Source organism: Hypomesus nipponensis, chromosome 18, assembly GCF_054491055.1.
Source record: "Hypomesus nipponensis isolate SF chromosome 18, ASM5449105v1, whole genome shotgun sequence".
Lineage (NCBI taxonomy): Eukaryota > Metazoa > Chordata > Actinopteri > Osmeriformes > Osmeridae > Hypomesus > Hypomesus nipponensis.
Window position 1 is genome coordinate 19899675 of NC_140378.1, and position 17768 is coordinate 19917442.

Genomic DNA, 17768 nt, shown 5'->3' on the forward strand with positions numbered 1-17768 from the left:
CCGCTAACTCTATACTACTGCAGGGGTTAGCGCTAACCGCTGACCCTATACTACTGCAGGGGTTAGCGCTGACCGCTGACCCTATACTACTGCAGGGGTTAGCGCTGACCGCTAACTCTATACTACTGCAGGGGTTAGCGCTGACCGCTGACCCTATACTACTGCAGGGGTTAGCGCTGACCGCTGACCCTATGGTACTGCAGGGGTTAGCGCTGACCGCTGACCCTATGGTACTGCAGGGGTTAGCGCTGACCGCTGACCCTATGGTACTGCAGGGGTTAGCGCTGACCGCTAACTCTATACTACTGCAGGGGTTGAAGTGCTAACCTCTAACCCTCTGGTACTGCAAGGATAGAGCAGCTAACCACTATCCCTATGGTACTGAAGGATCCGAGATGCTAACCGCTAATGCCCCAGGTTATAGTCAGAGAGCAGGGCCCTTACCTGGGGCTGTAGCATAGCAGGACACTGTGCCTCTGAAGCCGGGAGGGGCCAACAAACCCACATATCACACATATCTGCACCTCTGTGAAACTATCTTTGGAACGACACTAACTTCCTCCCAGAGATCCCAGATACCACGTTCTCCCAACAACTGATCCGAAAAACCCAAACTCCTTCTCTGTGTTGGATTTGCCCTGCTTTGGCTGGGGCAAATCAATGATGAATTAAAGGTGAGTAAAACATGCATTGCTTGACAGTGATATGACACGTGACAGGGTCTGATATTGGTTTGGTGCTGTGCGTTCCCTGTCGGTGGGACTGCGAGTGTGGAGCCACTTGGCCCAGTAGGCTTGTCCCTCGTCTGTGGGAGTTCTTTGTGTCCTCCCAGACATAGGCTAGTCAACCACAGGGGCTCTAGACGCCAACATACCTCCCCATGACCACAACCACCACCAGAAAAACCCTGAGATAAAGGCAGACATACATAACTGACACTAACGCGCAGGAAACAACACATGCAAATGAGCTAGCATCCCATAGTGAGTCAAAACATCCATGAGAAAAGACAAGCCATTATCATTGTTGTTTATTGATATCAACAGCCGCGATCGCAGACAGAAAACAAAAACATCCATCCAGCAGTCCTGTAGAGGATTCTTTAGCGGGATTCAAAGACCCACAGCCTTTTATGGCACTGAGGTGGATGAAAAGGGGGCTCCTTAAGAGTACTTGTTTTGGCTGTGGGGACAATTAAAGAGATTGGTCTGATCTGACTGAGGGCTTGAGTGGGCCTCGCCCCCACAGTGCACTGTGTTACCCACTCTGCGCCCGGCTTCCTCTGTGAAGTAGCCGGCTACTTCCAGCCCGGCCGTGTGTCATGCTCCCTCAGATCAAGGCTCGTTCCCCCACAGGCCCCCGGGCCAGCCTCCAGGTGGGCCCCGCTAATGAGCCCAGAGACCCAGCATCTCCGTGGGCCTCCCTCCCGGGGCCGGGGGGGGTGGGGGGGGGGGGGGTGGAGATGGGCAGTTGTGTGGGGGGTGGTTTGGTTGGGGGGGAGGATTCTGGGGATTGGAAGGCTGGCTGAGGGGGGGTAGGGGGGTGGTGGGGGGGACTGGGGGGGGGGGGGCAGTTGGCCGGGTACACAGGGTCAGGCGCAGGCAGGGGTCTGGGACAGCAGAGGATAGAAAAGACGTGAGGTACAGGGGACAGGGCTGGGTGGCTGGGCTGCAGGGCTGGGTGGCTGGGCTGCAGGGCTGGGTGGCTGGGCTGCAGGGCTGGGTGGCTGGGCTGCAGGGCTGGGTGGCTGGGCTGCAGGGCTGGGTGGCTGGGCTGCAGGGCTGGGTGGCTGGGCTGCAGGGCTGGGTGGCTGGGCTGGGAAAAGCCCTCAGTAGAGTGTGGAGCTTTGTGAGGAAGTGTGTTTGTGAAATGTTTGGTTGATGACATTGTGTTGTGAGTTTTGGGTATTGAAATAGATCTCCTCTAGTCTGAACATTGTTTCTATTTATTGAATGATAGAACTTTCATGAACTTTTTACATACTGTGTCCTTGTGACCCTAGCTATTGTTTGGCACAAACATTGGCACAAACCTTTTTGTACGTTGCATCATATGAAACCATCTTGTACTGAATAAGCGCAAATCAAATGTCCGACTCTTTCAGCAGTGGCACAGTACTGTATCTACAAGTCGCGAAGATTACAAAATAAAGGGGACAAGCTCAAGGGAAAAAACACAAAACTGTTCCAAAAAACACGAGAAGAAACATCTATTTCCTGACTCCTCTGATCTCGGAGCTGTTGTGTTCAACTGCGTACAACAGTGGCTCTCTTGTATGCATCCACAGTGAAAAGGCCCTTCCATCCCCTCTGCCTCTCCTGCGTGGGCCTTCCTGCTCGGTGTAAACACACTCGCTGCTTCTGTGATGTCCCTGAAAGGGAACGAGGTGACTAATGTCTGTGCTTGTCTGTGACTCTGCCAGCCCTTCGCTTTTGTGACCTCCAGGAGCTTTTGATCTGCTTGATACATGATGTTGTTGTTTTTTTCGGGGGAACACAAATCGTCCTTCTTCCAACGATGTTTGGCCCAAAATAAAGTTGAAGCGAGGGTTTGGGGTGGGGAAGTGTGTGAACCTTCACATCAGAGGAGATGGGGGGGAGGGAGGGGGAGAGAGAGGGAAGGGAAGGAGGAGGGAGGGAGAGGGAAGGGTGAGGGTGAGGGAGGGGCTGGTCTTTGATGATCGCATGGTCTGTAAACTGTAAACTGAAGCATAGCCTGAAGGGATGATCCTGCTGTAGATTTGAGCTGCGTTGGGACTCGGTTCTTGATTTGAGCTTGTTCATCATGAGTTTGATTGATAAAGTTCATGTTCCCGTTTGTTTTTTTTGTGTTTTTTTTTTCTTTTTCTTTAACTAGAATTTAACATTTCTGTAGATGGAAGACGCTGATTATTGTGACTGCTTGGCGGTTGTATTTTTATCTCAAGTTAGATCGCATTTACTGCATGTTTTAGCACAGCTCGTTTTTGCCTTCTGGCTCAAACTCACTCTGACGTTTTTTCCATCCTTAAAAGCCTGTCATTAGTTGCTCACACATTATAACCATTAATTTCCCTGAATACATCAGATGACAGTCTTTAGAAATCACAGAAACATAAATAAAAAAGTGTACATTTAAAAAGAAGAAATTCAACAATTGGTAAACGTCTTTGGTCATGAATACACTTTCAATGTCCGGCCATCCAGGTGGCCAACAATGATTGTGTGAGGTCACGTATAATCTCCTGTCATTCACAGGTGAAGGTCTCTTCTCTAGGGCTTCAGTGCTCACACCTGGCAACATAGCTACTGTCTGGCAACCATCATTCCTCCCAACCCTGTCAGTGAGCTTGTCCCTGGGAACGATGGCTATGAATGGCCCATGGCCATAGATTATGGCTGGTTGGTTTTCCCTCTCTTTTATTGGAGCAAATAGAGTTGATTTGGCCAGGCGGCGTTTGCACGTGTTGGGTCTCCCGTGGTGCCTGGTCAGTCAGAATGGAACTCTGGCTCTTCATGGAAGGCTTGAGGCGTCATAAAGGGCTCTTTGTGAGGCGGGACTGGGGTCATCTCATTCCACACGGTCTCTCCATAAATGCTCACATTCTTCACCTTTCTTATGATTTTGTTTGGTGAGCGGGGCCCAAACAAAAGTGCCAAAGACTTTAAATTATTCACAGGGAAATGCATAAAGGATTAATTTGCATTGATTTTGCCCCCGAACAAAAGAAGTCATTTTTTTTGTCCTGAGAAACTTAGAGAGAAAAGCATCTCTCTTCTCTCGGACCAACCGATTGGAACAAAAAATATCTAAAGCCACCTTTAATACGGCTATCAGGGAGGAAAATGGTGAAATTGGACCTTTGTGCATCATTAGTTTGGGGAGATTTTCCACTTAGCCCATGGCCATAGATCTTTCCCTATGGAATGTCCACATTTCCTCACGAGTTGTGAAAACATCAGTCAGAATATGAATAGTTTGCTTTCTGATCATTCGGAGTGGTTCTTTATGAACCTAAACAGATTGTGGGTCGTATTCAGCGTGTTCATTCAGTGACAAATGCGCTTTTTCTGGTCTGTGTTTGTCTGTTTGACTTAACCAACACCATTCGCCACAGCCTCTGAAAAGTGCTGCTCCCCTTTTAGACCTGTTTGGTTTTGCCAAATGGATTCGACACAAGTTAAATCGAAACCAAAAGACCAAAAACTACCATTTTGTCCCTGTATTTAATTCCCTAGCATATCATTCACTAGCATGTTACCCGTCTCAACCCATGAATGGGAAAAACAAATCTACAAACAAACAAGTGAAACTAATAGTACATATTAAATTAGTTTTCTGGTACCTTAGCCTTCACTGACAGGAAGCAGATTATCTTATAAAATGGCAGAAAATAAGTTCAGAAGTACTTTCAATTTTGCACTCAATGTTGATTCAGGATAAAGTCAGTTTTTTAAGTTAGTCTTGTGATTGTTATGTTTTTTTTGTACAAAAAATAATTTGATAGATAATTAAAGAATTTGACAACACACACATAATATTCTTTATAAAAAAATAACTTTGGAAGCACAAGTTATGTGTAGAAATACACATTTATATATAGCTATATAATTTACACATACAATATATACAGTAAACTGTACATACTTGCACTAATGTGCATTTAAGACTTTCATCCGTCTACAATATATTTAACTTTTAACAAGCGAGTCATTATATACATACAATGCTTATTCAAACGACACACAGAGTAGTGTACGGGTCCTGTCCGGTCAGCTCACGGTCTGTAGCTCCCAGACTGCAGAGCCAGGGACACCTGTCTTTGAAACCCCTTTTGATTTACAGATCTGCTTCTGTCTGATATGTTTGATGCATTGTCTTTGCAACGCCCTCCCTCTGTTTCCACTGCAGGAATGTGCCGGCGGGAAGCTGCGACGAGGTTACAGGCGGCCGCGTCGAGCGCTGCCTCGTCCGCCCGCATTCAAGGGGGCCGTAACTGTCATACTGGATTATTCCAGAGTGGAGCTGTGATATGAATGGGTGATGTGCTGTGACCGGTGTGCCCAGAGAAGGGAGTGTGGAGCCCAGAGGGAAGGCTGTAACGCTGTAATCATGGGGAGAACGTCTCTCTCTCTCTCTCTCTCTCTCTCTCTCTCTCTCTCTCTCTCTCCCTCCCTCTCTCTCTCTCTCTCTCTCTCTCTCTCTCTCTCTCTCCCTCCCTCTCTCTCTCTCTCTCTCTCTCTTTCTCTCTCTCTCTCTCTCTCTCTCTCTCCCTCCCTCTCTCTCTCCCTCTCTCTCTCTCTCTCAGTTGCTCTCCTCTCTGATCCATTAACTTTAAATTGTTCTACAGCCCCTCATTAGGACAGTCTGCAGCCATGTCTTTAATGGAGACGGTCTCTCCCCCTCTTTCTCTCTCTACTTCTTTCACTCTCTCTCTACCCCCTCCTCTCCCTCCTCTCCCTCCTCTCCCTCCCTCCCTCCCTCCCTCCCTCCCTCCCTCCCTCCCTCCCTCCCTCCCTCCCTCCCTCCCTCCCTCCCTCCCTCCCTCCCTCCCTCCCTCCCTCCCTCCCTCCCTCCTCTCCCTCCCTCCCTCCTCTCCCTCCCTCCCTCCCTTTTTCTCCCCTTCCCCCGCCCCCTTCATCTTTCTCTCTCTCTGATCCATTAACTTTAAATGGTTCCCCAGACCCTCATTAGGACAGTAGGCAGCCATTTCTTTTCTCAGTGGAGGCCTCTTAAGTCATGTGAATGGGAGCCCTCCTCTGTAGTCATTGTGCTTATTGTCTTTGTAATCCTGTTATTAGCAGGGGGAATCTAGTCATGGCACAACACCGATGACAACGTGGTCACACACCGTACAGTGTGCTTCTCCAGGGCTCCTTCCTGGAGAGGTCCCACTCAGCGAGGCGGGAATATGGATGCACGTGTTGAGGCCACCTTTGTTTTTTCAAGTTTTTTTGTTTGTTTTTTTCATTTACGCAATTTTCATAAATAAGAAGTACACATACTTATATATGTTCAGAAATGTCAGTTGTGTAATGTAAGTACACCCATGAAAACTCTTGTGTTTCTCTGAATATTTTGACTTTTTATGTTATTTTATAGGTTTGGAGGTAAGAGTTAAACAAACTTCCTCATCTGGGCTAGTCGCAAGCACACCTCACAATTTCCCCAGACGTCGTACCCATGCCAATTTACACGTCCTTGTTGACTGATTACATTTGTAGTAGAGAAAGTAAAAATGGCAGGCACAAATTGCTGACTTTTAATTATATTATCTTTTATTATTTTGAATAATGAATTGTCGTATATAGTATTATGTCTATTCTGTATACCCTTAATCAGACAAAGAGTTCACAGCAAAAGTTTGATTATCTTTAACAAATAAACCTGTTTGTTTTGTGTTTCCTGGTTGAAAGTTATGACAGTGTGTATAACAAAAAACATTTATACTCAAATGTGTCTGTCCAAGGTATCCTGTATTACTTGAACATCTTTCTTACTATTGCAGAAAAAAACTGTAAAATTTCAGCTTTATACAAACTAAGCACACATTCAACAATTCAATTTAATTGTTCAGTATCTACTTTTTAAAATAATTCAAATAACCTGTGACAAACTGTAAAATGATTGTTGTGATTAATTTAGTAGGATTTAAAACATATTAATGCAATTTAACCAATTACTTGCCAGACAATGCTTATGACATTTAGAGACTAGTTAACAACTAACCATGAGAGAGTTGGTTTCATCCATGTCTTAACACAAGTGAAGATTGCATTAGTCGTGTACTTTAACACAACACTCCTCAAACATTTATTTAAGAATCTAATTAAAGGTTCCAGTGATTTCCAGAATTTGATTTAGTGTTTTGTGTATTCCTAATCTGAGGGCGACAAGCCTTTTTTTACACAGACACCCGCGAGAATGTTCCAAATGCGTCACTGCACAACTTTAAAGCCCTCTGCCCAGTATTGCAGTGTAGTGACCCATTCTAAACAACCTATATCATTGGAAAACCAAGGTTTATAAAGGAGTCCATTGGAATCTGCGCTCAAAGGATTATTATGGGGTGGAAGCCTGGATGAAAAGTGCTAAAAAAAAAAGAGGAAAAAAAGAAGATAAAGGAAAAGCATGGAGATGTCAGACCTATACAAGGACAACTAACTGCGGAGACCAATGTGAGTTGACTTAATCTGATTAGACTAACCTCATCAACAGTCCACTTAAAAGAAGAGAATAAAGCTCTGAATTGGGCTGAGAAGAGAGAGAATGGGGATCTCTCTCTCTGTTCAGAAAGACAGAGAGGCTGGGTGAATACATCACATTGTACTGGACATGCTGGTCTGCAGATGGCAAAATGACAACAAGCTGCTTGAAAAGCGAAGCAAACATAATTGATCCCAGGCTTCTTTTTTTTTGCAGGTATTAGAACAAAAAAGAAAGTAATAAGATTAAGCAAGAATAAAGCTAAATTCTGTGAAAAATACCATGCTCTGTCACGTTTGTTGTACTAACTTCCTGCTTTGAAGTCTTTGATTGATCGAACCCCTAGTCCAGTCATGAGAAATACGTCTGCTTTTTTTTCATGGATTTATTCTTTTTTTTTTACTAATATAAAACTTCCCACAGTGCTGAAGACATCAAACAAAATAGCTTCAACAAGGAAACAAGTTGTATTAATACCAATACAAAGATGGGAGTAACCAAATGTTAAATACATCCCTAAGTCACTCATAGTTTTAAGAAATCCCTAGCAACAACACACACGCAATATCATATCCAACCAGAGCCAGGGGATAATCTCGTTAGATCTCATGCCAAGAAAAACTTGCAAAAGCTCTCTTTGAAAGCACATGCGCTCAAAGCATTACTATTTAACATGTAAATAAGTGCTCAGTTATTTAATATTAACCATCATATTTACTCATTGTCATCAGATTCCTCTATGGGTTCCAACCCAGCGTATTTGTGCTTTGGGTTTGGGGTTAGCGGCATAATCCTGCTATTCAATTCAAGGGTGGATGCAGCAACCACAGGAGTCCTCAGTCAAAGGCTGAAGTTGGGTAGCAGAATGGATCAACATGGTTTAATTACTGGTCTCCAGCCCAATGTTGCAGAAGGAGGAACGTTGGACAGACTGACTGCAACCTGTGATGGGGAAGCTGAAAGAGGCAAAGAAATCTTGTAAAAGAAGCATAATGTTGACTGGAGAAGATAGATGGTTGGATGTGATCTAAGAGAGTAATATTAGTAATGAAATTAGTTTAGGTAAACCCAAAATATTATATACTATGTGTCCTTGCTATAACGCACATAGAGTCGTGTTCCAAAGTTCAGGCCAATCTTAAACCTATATGTTCCGATAATAATTCCAGTGAAAAGAAGTTGACCTGATCTCAAAATATGTTTCAGCTGAGTTTTAATACAGCACCATTGATTACAGGTTCTAAATAATTGGCGAAGATTCATTCTAACTGGTTGTTGAATGGGAGCCCACAATTGCATGGTTCACCTCTGTACCTTAACTGCACTGTTCTTAAAGTCCTGGGCCTGCTGTTGGATATTATTGAGTGTTACACTGAAGGATTTGCCACCTGCTGAATACGAGCAATTGTCTCATGACCAAACAGTGTTTCTGAACAAGAAACAGTTTTGAAAGATTCATTCTTAAAATTCCTTCACATCCCACTGGAAGTTCACAAAACTGTTTCAGTTCATTTCAGCTGTGTTCAATTTCCGGAATTTTTGCAGGTGGATTCTGGTTCCTGAATTGTCCCTTTTGTGTTCCTTTTTTTTGCTTGACACCCACCCACCCACCCCCACCCGCCTCCTGTCTAAAGTGGACACAGTAATTGTGTGAGAATGCACCAGCCACCTTCACATGCCTCGCCGCTGCTTTGTGTTAGGATTCATCGTGGCAAACACAATTACCAGCCCTCTGATTAGGGTTAGGGTGTATAAGGAGATTGTCCAACCAACGGCAGCTAATACAGATATAATTGACTCTTTTTTTCCTCCTTCCCCTCAGCTTTCTGAAACATGGATTTAGAGGAAAAAGGCTCATTAAAAGGAGGACAAATCAGCCAGTCGCCGGTGAAAAGATGCTGTTGAGCACGCTCCGTAACAACTGTCCACCGAACAGTGTTACATCTGCAAAGGCAGACATTCTCCTCCCCCATCCCTTCCTTTCATCTTCAGGGCCCCAACCTCATGAACCTAAGTCAAAAAGCAAGTACCCTCGGCTTTAGTTTGATTGCATGTAAATCAGCCCTTAAAAGAGCAGTGAGTTCTAGAAGGTATTAGCATTCCGCCGGTTGGTATTGTCGGTATTGTCGGTGTCAGAATGTGTTCTGTTCGGGCGTTATGATAATGTCACCACTCGAAATGTTTCAGGCTGGCTTGAGAGGGGATTCCTTTGTGCTTCCTTTTGTGCGTGCGCCGCAAAGACTCCCGTACGTTTGCAAAGGCCGTAAGATCCAGGGAATTATGGTTGGGGATTTTTTTCAACTTCCCCACTTGATCTGTCTGAAAGGTTCCTTCCCAGACAGTGTGTCAGACACGCCACAGCATGGACAAAGCGCTGGCATGGTTCATCATCTCTGATCCAACAGTGACAGAACCGTAGTACTGACATCAAACACAAACCACATCCACACAACTCCGGATACACCACCCTGACCCCCAGCCACCTCCAGTGACCCCTCCAGGCCTACAGGGGGCATCGGCGAGACCGTGTGCAGAGCCCGGCGCTGGAATTAGCTCTGCGTCATTTGCGCCGATCCGAAAGCAAACGAAACAAACGTGAGCACACAAGCCACACACAGCTGGCCCTTCAGGTCCAGGGGATGCTGGGTAAACAAGAGTCCGGCATGCTTCAGTAGAGCCCCCTCTTAGAAGACAAGAGATCCAGAACAATGAGGAGGGGGGAGGGAGGGGAACGGAGGCAGGAGGGGAACGGGGGTAAGGGTGATGGAGACCGGGCAGGGAAGAGGCTTAACAAACTTTTATTACATTTGGGCCCGCTCAATAGACTGGTCATCCACTCTGGCTCTTATAGGGCTCAGGCGAGGCTTGTTAGATTACTATTACATCTAAGGATCACCCCGCCACTACTGGTTGGCCCCCATTGTAACTCGGATTTGAAAATGTGGAAATGTGGCCTTTCTTCTTTCACCAACTGTTTTTTTTTATGTTCCTTCTAAGGTGTGCCGTCCTGAAACTGTTCCCAAAAAATGTTCCGGTGTCCTGAAACTGTTACAGCTCTGCGTTTATTTGACTGAATTTAGTTGTTTGTTTGATGAGTGGAGTTTTCTGTCTATAGGACGACAGGAAAGATGGAATACATTTTATTCCCGGACTGCTTTAATGATTTAATTCTCAAGCTATTGCAGGGTCTAACTTTGATATGTAAAACAAGGGGACTGCGTTTTTTTTCCTTCACATTATTTGACACATCTTCTGATAAACTGCTCTATGAACAACCGTTTTTGTTTATGAGTATGTTCAAAAACACATAATATTTACTTGTGATGTTTGGGTTTTCTTGATAACAGTAAATACAGTTTACTACAGACTAATTGTTGCGCAATAGGTACGGTGTTCCACATAATTGGATTAATACTGCGCCGCCTGGTGGCCAACACAGGTAGGCTTACGCAAGGAACAATCATATACACGCTCCTTGCTTGGCAACGCTGTATAACTAACATTAAGAACATTGCCTCCCTTTTATTGATGTCAGTGCTTGGATATTTTATATAATGTAGGCTATTGTATAGGCTTACTGTTGAATTCGTGCTTGCATACCATCGTTGGGAACCCTGTGCCCTGCTAAACAGGATTTTCTGCAGTAATGTGCGGTAGGCCTAATGGCGCTGACAGTTTACCAAAATATACTATGACGCACTAGGCTGAGATTTGAAAAGTTTAATAAAAAAAAAGTGCATAAGCCATGTACCGAGTCTTGCTAAACCTTCACGTGACTCCTGGCTAGACCTGTCAGCAGGGGGCGCTCTTCTCCATCAAACTAATCGGTTCGCTGCGTCCGAACGCTGTTTTAACCATAAAGCAGTGTTAAGGCAAACTTAGAACGCTTTTGCGAACATGTTGCGTGCGAAAATGTCCCAAATTATGATACAGAGTTGCGTGTGAAACTAAGCAACTCGATTAACCGAGTACTCTTTTATCATGTAAAAAAAACTATTAATTTACTTTAGTAGACCACTTATAACATTGTATAGCAGACATCATAAAGTAGCCTAACGACGTAATGTGTTTATTTATGTATCATTTATATGATTAGTTTATACTAACGCGAGAAGAAGACAAGCGCATTGTTGGCCTACGAGCGAAATGTTTTCCATGCTTCAGTGAAAAATCTACAGTTTGGAGAGGAACACTCCCTCTCCGTCTCTCTCCGCTGTGTAATCAGCCAAGCCAGTTTTGGCACGTGCTAAGGGGAAGCTGAAGAGCATGGAGCAGGCGCACACAGTGCGAGTGGCACGCGGACAGATGTCGCATCGCTTTCCCCGCCCGTTCGAGACTCCCGCCCTGAAATGATTGACACATGGGTGTTCACACAGCCAATAAGACCCTTCTCCGTTTCATTTGCATAAAGTGGCTGCCTGCCATTGGTTTCCTGCTTGCTTCTGCAAACCGCCTCGCGTGCCTTTACAGCTGTTTATTCCTTTGAAGGCGCAACCGACTGTAGGATTAGGAGTTATTATATATAGGCTACATAAAACATGATATACAAGATTTGAACTAGTTGTTCAGACAAACTTAGAATAAGCAGTGTTAAGTAACTATTTTGTCCAACTGTATTATACGAATTGGCTATCAATAAACCCTTAAGTAAAAATAATAATTTAGTTGTTCTTACAGAGGTCTATGACAAGCCTTTGGTAGATTTGGTAATTCATTACAGCATAACAACAACAGCATCTTGAGCTGATACACAAATGTAGAAACTCCGATGACAAATAGCGATGCAGCTCAGCCATTCTATGGAAAACAACAACAAAATCAAAGCAGAAAAAACGTTTCAAAATGTTTGTTGGACCTTGTTCCGGGTCCACATTCTCTTTCTAAAACTCAAACTATTACGCGCTAAAACACTAAAAGCATGAATTCTTGCGGGTTACTATGAAAAAGTTGGAAGCAAACACACAGCGCATTCCCCCAATTCCCCTTATCGCTTCACAGCCAGCCCCGCTGCACCCGCCGCTTTGTTGTCTGTCCCTGCAGGACTGATTGAGCAGCGCGTGACTGACAGCCCGCGGGGGTGTTGTCCAATCAGCAGTCTGCCCCGCGCCCAATGGGTGAGTCCGCGCGCCCATTGGCTGAGAGGAGTGTGGGAAAGAATGCAGAGAGGGTTTCACACGAACTAGGAGCACGCGAACCATCTATAAGTACCGCTGGCGTGTGTCGGCACCAAAGCAGTCTCGATCTGCCCTGACGCTGCCTGGTCTCAAGCACGCTCTCCTACTCCGATGACAGTTCGGTGATAACAAGTGATATAGCTGATCAGTGGGGCTCGCTCACTTTCCGCGATCGTTCACGTTTGAGAATATTTTTTCTGAACTCCCGAAGCGCGGTCGTACCGACCAGCTGTAGTAATCGCCGCTGTTCCCCCAAAAGGAATTAAGGACTTTTTTTTTGTATTCGAGGAGAATATTTAGTTCAAGATGCCAGCAGATACTATGGAGAAACCAACGGGCTCTCCCGTCGCCGGGGCCCCAGCCACTGCGTCCCACACCCCGGACAAACCCAAAAATGCCAGTGAGCATAGAAAGGTGAGATTTAAAAAATAAATAAACACAGATAAGCCTGTAAACAGTTAAAACAAAATCGATCACCTGTCACTTTCTGAAACCAGTTCCGAATGAGACGGACATGCAATGCATAGTCTTATTTATACGGCTAAAGGGCAAATAATTAATGTAAATATTTGTTTTTTCCAGTCATCGAAACCAATCATGGAAAAACGTCGGAGAGCAAGGATTAACGAAAGCCTCGGACAACTGAAGACACTTATCCTCGATGCACTTAAGAAAGATGTAAGTTTAACTTCACAACAACAACAACAACATCTAAACATAAACAGACTTGCACAATAGCTCAACTTATGGTGCTGTATTTGGGTCCGTTTTAAAACGTCCTTGCGTTGTTTTGTCTTTCAGAGTTCCAGGCATTCTAAACTGGAGAAAGCCGATATTCTGGAGATGACAGTGAAGCACTTGAGGAACCTACAGCGGGTCCAGATGACCGGTAAATTCAAATACCATATGTCCTATGTCCTTACAGTCTACTCGTTAGCCTAAAACTTCCATCACAAAAAGTGAGCACAGTGTACACATAATTTCGTCAAGCACATGTTCTAAAAACAAACTCCTCTTTTTTTTATTAGCAGCGCTGACAGCCGATTCTACCGTCCTGAGTAAATACCGTGCGGGATTCAACGAATGCATGAACGAGGTCACCCGCTTCTTGTCCACCAGCGAGGGTGTGAACACGGAGGTGAGGTCGCGGCTCCTCAACCACCTGTCCGGCTGCATGGGGCAGATGATCGCCATGAACTATCCCCAGCAGACACAACAGCAGTCTCACCTCGCGCAGCCCCTCCACGTGCAGCTACCCTCCACCCTGCCTATCAACAGTGCCTCCATGGGTTCCAAACTCAGCCCCTCCGAAGCCCTCTCCCCTAAAGTCTTCGGCGGGTTCCAGCTCGTGCCCGCCACGGATGGACAGTTCGCATTTCTCATTCCCAACCCCGCCTTCAGCTCCGCCACAACTCCTGTAATCCCTCTTTACGCGAACGCGGGTGTGCCTGTCACGGTGAACGCCAGCCCCGTCCATGCCAGCTCCGCTCCCACGGTAGCCTCCCCCGTCCACGGGATGACATCATTCGCCTGTGTGTCTCAGGCTGTCAGCCCGGTCGGAGTGAGCACTGGCCCGGAGAACTCGGAGCCCGTATGGCGCCCTTGGTAGACTGAAGCATGGGATATAGACACTACGATGAAATGCAAATGTTCATTTAATTCAAAAGTTCCGTTTTATGGAACGTTGTTTCCTTTGTTGGACATGGCAAAAGTTTTTTTTTCTTTCTTTTTTTTCGTATTTATTGGCTGATTCCAAAATTTGGATGTGGTGATAAATATGGTGTTCATGCAATGGAAGTTTATGAAATATTTGGGATGAAGTACTTTTTATGGAAATATTTAGTTTTGTACAGATTTGTTATTGATTGTTATACCAAAGCTGAGTGTTTTATATTGTTTGTCATTTGAAATTGAAGTTGGGCAATGGCCCATTGTTCCAATAAATCAGTTGCTAAAGTTCAATTTACTTAAGTTGTCTTCACTATTTTAATCGCATTGTAGACAGAAAAAGAGAACACTGATTTAAAGTGTCTCCTTAATTCTGTAGCCCCCTCGAAATGTTTTTTTGAACAGGCCTATGTGGGCCAATAGTCCATAGGCTATACAGCATTCCAGCTAGCATCCGTACGTTCTAATTTAATAAACCTTATTCGAGTTCCTGAATGTAGCTTAGGCCTATCTCAAAGACAGAATAGCCTAGCCTACCACACGTTTTAAAAACTCACATCTTTTCACTCTTTGGCGGGAGTGTGTCTTCCATATAATGTAAAACGCGTCGAAGTAACAATAGCAGGGGGGATTTCTTCTTTTGCAGAAAAAAAGGTAATTAAAAGTTTGAAAAGAGACTCATCCTATGCAGCGGGTTCTTTAAAGAAGTCTTAAAGCCTATTCATGGCCATGGGAAATGCTCTTGGGGGTTAATGTCACTAACAGATTGCCCCACTGAAAAGGGAATATGGAAGGGTCCTCGCTTCCTTTAGTGCAGCAATTGTTCAGCTTGTCTCGAGCAGCCATACCTGAATAGCGGGAAAACGGAGGAACGTGCAGTTTAGTGCCTGACACTTGGCGGGTACACTTGATGGAGAGTTGAATTGATCAAAGCAGACATGCGGTACAAGACTTCATGGTTGCGAGATGATCTTTTTTGTTGTTGCCCCCCCCCCCCCCCCTCATACCATATAGCTAGGCCAAAACGTTTAAAAACATAACCCTCACCCCTCCCTCTCTTTCTCTCGCTCTCTCTGATTCTCACTTTACTCTCTCAGTTATCTCTGTAAACTCATCTCACACTAGTGAGAGCGGTCTGGAACTGGGAGACGTGTTGCTGTGGCAGCCGGCGTGGTGCTAGCCGTGTGTCAGCCACTTGCAACCGGCGGGGCCTCCTCTTCCCCGGATAAGGTTACACCCTGGTAAAAGGTCCGCCAGCATTCACTCTTGTGAGAGCGGATTGCTTGCTCAGCTTAAAAATAAGTTATGGCCCATTAGCGTGTGGCAGTGTGTCTTATAAGATCTTTTAAACATATGGAGGATATTCTGTCACCGTGACGGGTCAACGTGGTCTCTGTAGAGATCTTGGTACTAATTCGCAAACGAATTTCCATTTTCCTCATACATTACAATGGCATGGGAATGGTGCAATTATATCTGCTTTTGATGTTGAAATCCTGTGATAGGCTATATTTACTCAATCCCTTCCTTTTATCATGCTTATAAAAGATAATGCTTGTTTGCACATTTCTTTTCAACAAACAGCAGCTCGGTTTGTTAATCTGTGTGATTTTTATCCCTCACGTTTATCTTTTTTACTTTCGATGCCCTGCATTTGACTCCTTTCTACGAAAATGCCAAATGAAAAAAACAACGGCTCTGAGCCAGTCATGTAGCCTATAAAAGCCCACTTCTGCACAAGTGAAACACTAGTTGGCAGAGTGTGGGCTATGCGGCTGTTCCTGTTGCCTGCGTGTCAGAGTTAATAGTTCAGAGATGCCTTTGTGGTGCTGAGGTCGTGAGAACCGAGCGAACTAGACTGCTTGCGGCCGGGCAGAGCGCCAATCAGTAAATCCCCTGGCAGGCACGGTCGTGCGTTGGGCCGCGCAGCCGTTCTCCGGAGGTGAGGAGGCGCACACGCGCAGGACGCCAAGAAGCGAGCCGTGGCTGGTGTAAACATACGGGAAGCTGGACGGGGCTCCAGCACACTCCCCGCCCGCGCACCCGGGGGAAGTTTACTGAGTCCGTCCTATTTTTACACGGCCATGAATTGTAGGCAGCAGTGGAGAGCTCAGATCAGAATGGTGCACGAGGGAGAGTCGGCCTCCGCCAGCAGGGCATTGCTCAACTGGAGTAAAATGATAGCATATTAAAACGTTCTTATGTGGAACTAACAACCTAAAAATAATAATAACAAACAGCCGAAATAACATGGCTCGTGTGAAAACCCGTCTTTTTTCCAAAGCAGTTTCGTGGCAGTGATAAATACGCGGGAATTAGCCCCGGTTTTTGGTGCGTGGCGATCAATAGAATTCCTATAGAGTGGTGAATCTCCCTTTGGGACTTCCCTCGGGAGTTGCTCCTATTGACGGGGTCAGGACCGAGGCTGGGGAGGGGGCGAATTATCATTCTAATTTAACCTCAACAACGGGAGCGCGCGCAAAACCCACGGGTGGAGAACTTTGGGAACCACCCATCCCGCCCAAAAATAGGCAAGAAAGGGTGTCATCATTTAATGGAATTCTAAAGAGAATATTTGGGTTGGTCATTGTAAGGGATTACCCCATGTGGAACATTTAGTATGTCTGAAAATAGACCTATTACAAACCCAAATGATGACCAAAATAAACACTCGTCAATAAAATGAAGTAAGCTGTGGACAGTAGGCCTAAACACCGGATATTTGTAAAACCTAATAATTGTCTTATTCGAATTGTGATTTAATAACTATGAATCAAATGTAAATCCATAATAGCCAAAGCCACATGACTACAATGGGCCTTCGTGAATACGAATAAAATGTTTTATGAAAGGGATTTTCTGAACTGGAGGTGTTTTCCTTCAGCTAAAAAACGAGATATTCTTAGATGTGGGGACGTTTCGGATGCACAGAACACAGGGAGAGTTCATGTGAAAAACCAAGTATGTGCTTGTGTCTCCCCCGGTCCCGGTCTACTTAGCTGGTCGATACAAGCGAGGCTTCGTTGTCCAAGCCTATAAAACAGTGGTTACTGGACGATCAAACATGCTGTCATAATTTGGATAACTGTTTATGTCGCTGTTTTACCATTTGTGCTTAAGTGCTTTGTTTGTACTGCTGTTGTTTTCATCAACCTGGCACTGACTTTAGAAAGATAATACAAATGAGCCTGTTTGGCTAAATCTGGCACATTTTCATGATGGACTAACAACACAAGACTATCAACACAGACATTAGGCTACATTTCACTTTGACCCCTTTCCACAGATTACAGTAATACGAATATTTGTATTATACATATAAACATAATTTTTCCCCAAACAAATAGGTCGTAAATATTCAGAATGTGTACAGAAATAAAACACATTTTAGTTTATATTTGTATATTTCTTTTAATAAATGATGTTCGTTTTCATTTGAAGTGTCGGTAGTTGTGCTCTACGTTGAAACAGGAAACTGGGATCTTCTCAAAAGTTCTGCCCCTTGTGACTTTCACCTCTACTACTGGTCTGTTTAAATTAGTCTTGGGCTCAATCCACACACACAATCACACACACACACACACACACACACACACACACACACACACAACACACACACACATGCAGCAGAGGAAATGCTCAGCATGCACGGTCATGTAGGCCAAAGATGGAAAGGCGGAGACTAGATAGATAGATAGATAGATAGATAGATGGATAGAAAGATGCATAGAAAGGGGAGAG

General features: G+C 44.9%; 1 protein-coding gene across 2 annotated transcripts; it reads left to right on the top strand.

The window, feature by feature from the left end:
• Positions 1-12401: 12401 nt before the first annotated feature.
• Positions 12402-14325, top strand: hes4 (hes family bHLH transcription factor 4). 2 transcript variants are annotated; one of them, XM_084679964.1, is made up of 4 exons: positions 12402-12773; positions 12942-13037; positions 13161-13248; positions 13388-14325. In XM_084679964.1, the coding sequence occupies exons 1-4, from the start codon at positions 12666-12668 to the stop codon at positions 13966-13968; spliced, it is 873 nt and encodes a 290-aa protein (XP_084536090.1). In that variant the 5' UTR covers positions 12402-12665; the 3' UTR covers positions 13969-14325. The 2 variants fall into 2 exon arrangements, with proteins under 2 accessions (XP_084536090.1, XP_084536091.1); XM_084679965.1 differs by having other exon boundaries at positions 13391-14325.
• The last annotated feature ends 3443 nt before the right edge of the window (positions 14326-17768 follow it).

What these genes read in the sequence shown, in the direction of transcription:
- hes4 (XM_084679964.1), top strand. Translation starts at nt 12,666, where the DNA reads ATGCCAGCAGATACTATGGAGAAACCAACGGGCTCTCCCGTCGCCGGG. An exon ending in TCGATGCACTTAAGAAAGAT is followed by an intron (nt 13,038 to 13,160) that starts GTAAGTTTAACT and finishes TTTGTCTTTCAG; the next exon opens with AGTTCCAGGCATTCTAAACT. An exon ending in ACAGCGGGTCCAGATGACCG is followed by an intron (nt 13,249 to 13,387) that starts GTAAATTCAAAT and finishes TTTTTTTATTAG; the next exon opens with CAGCGCTGACAGCCGATTCT.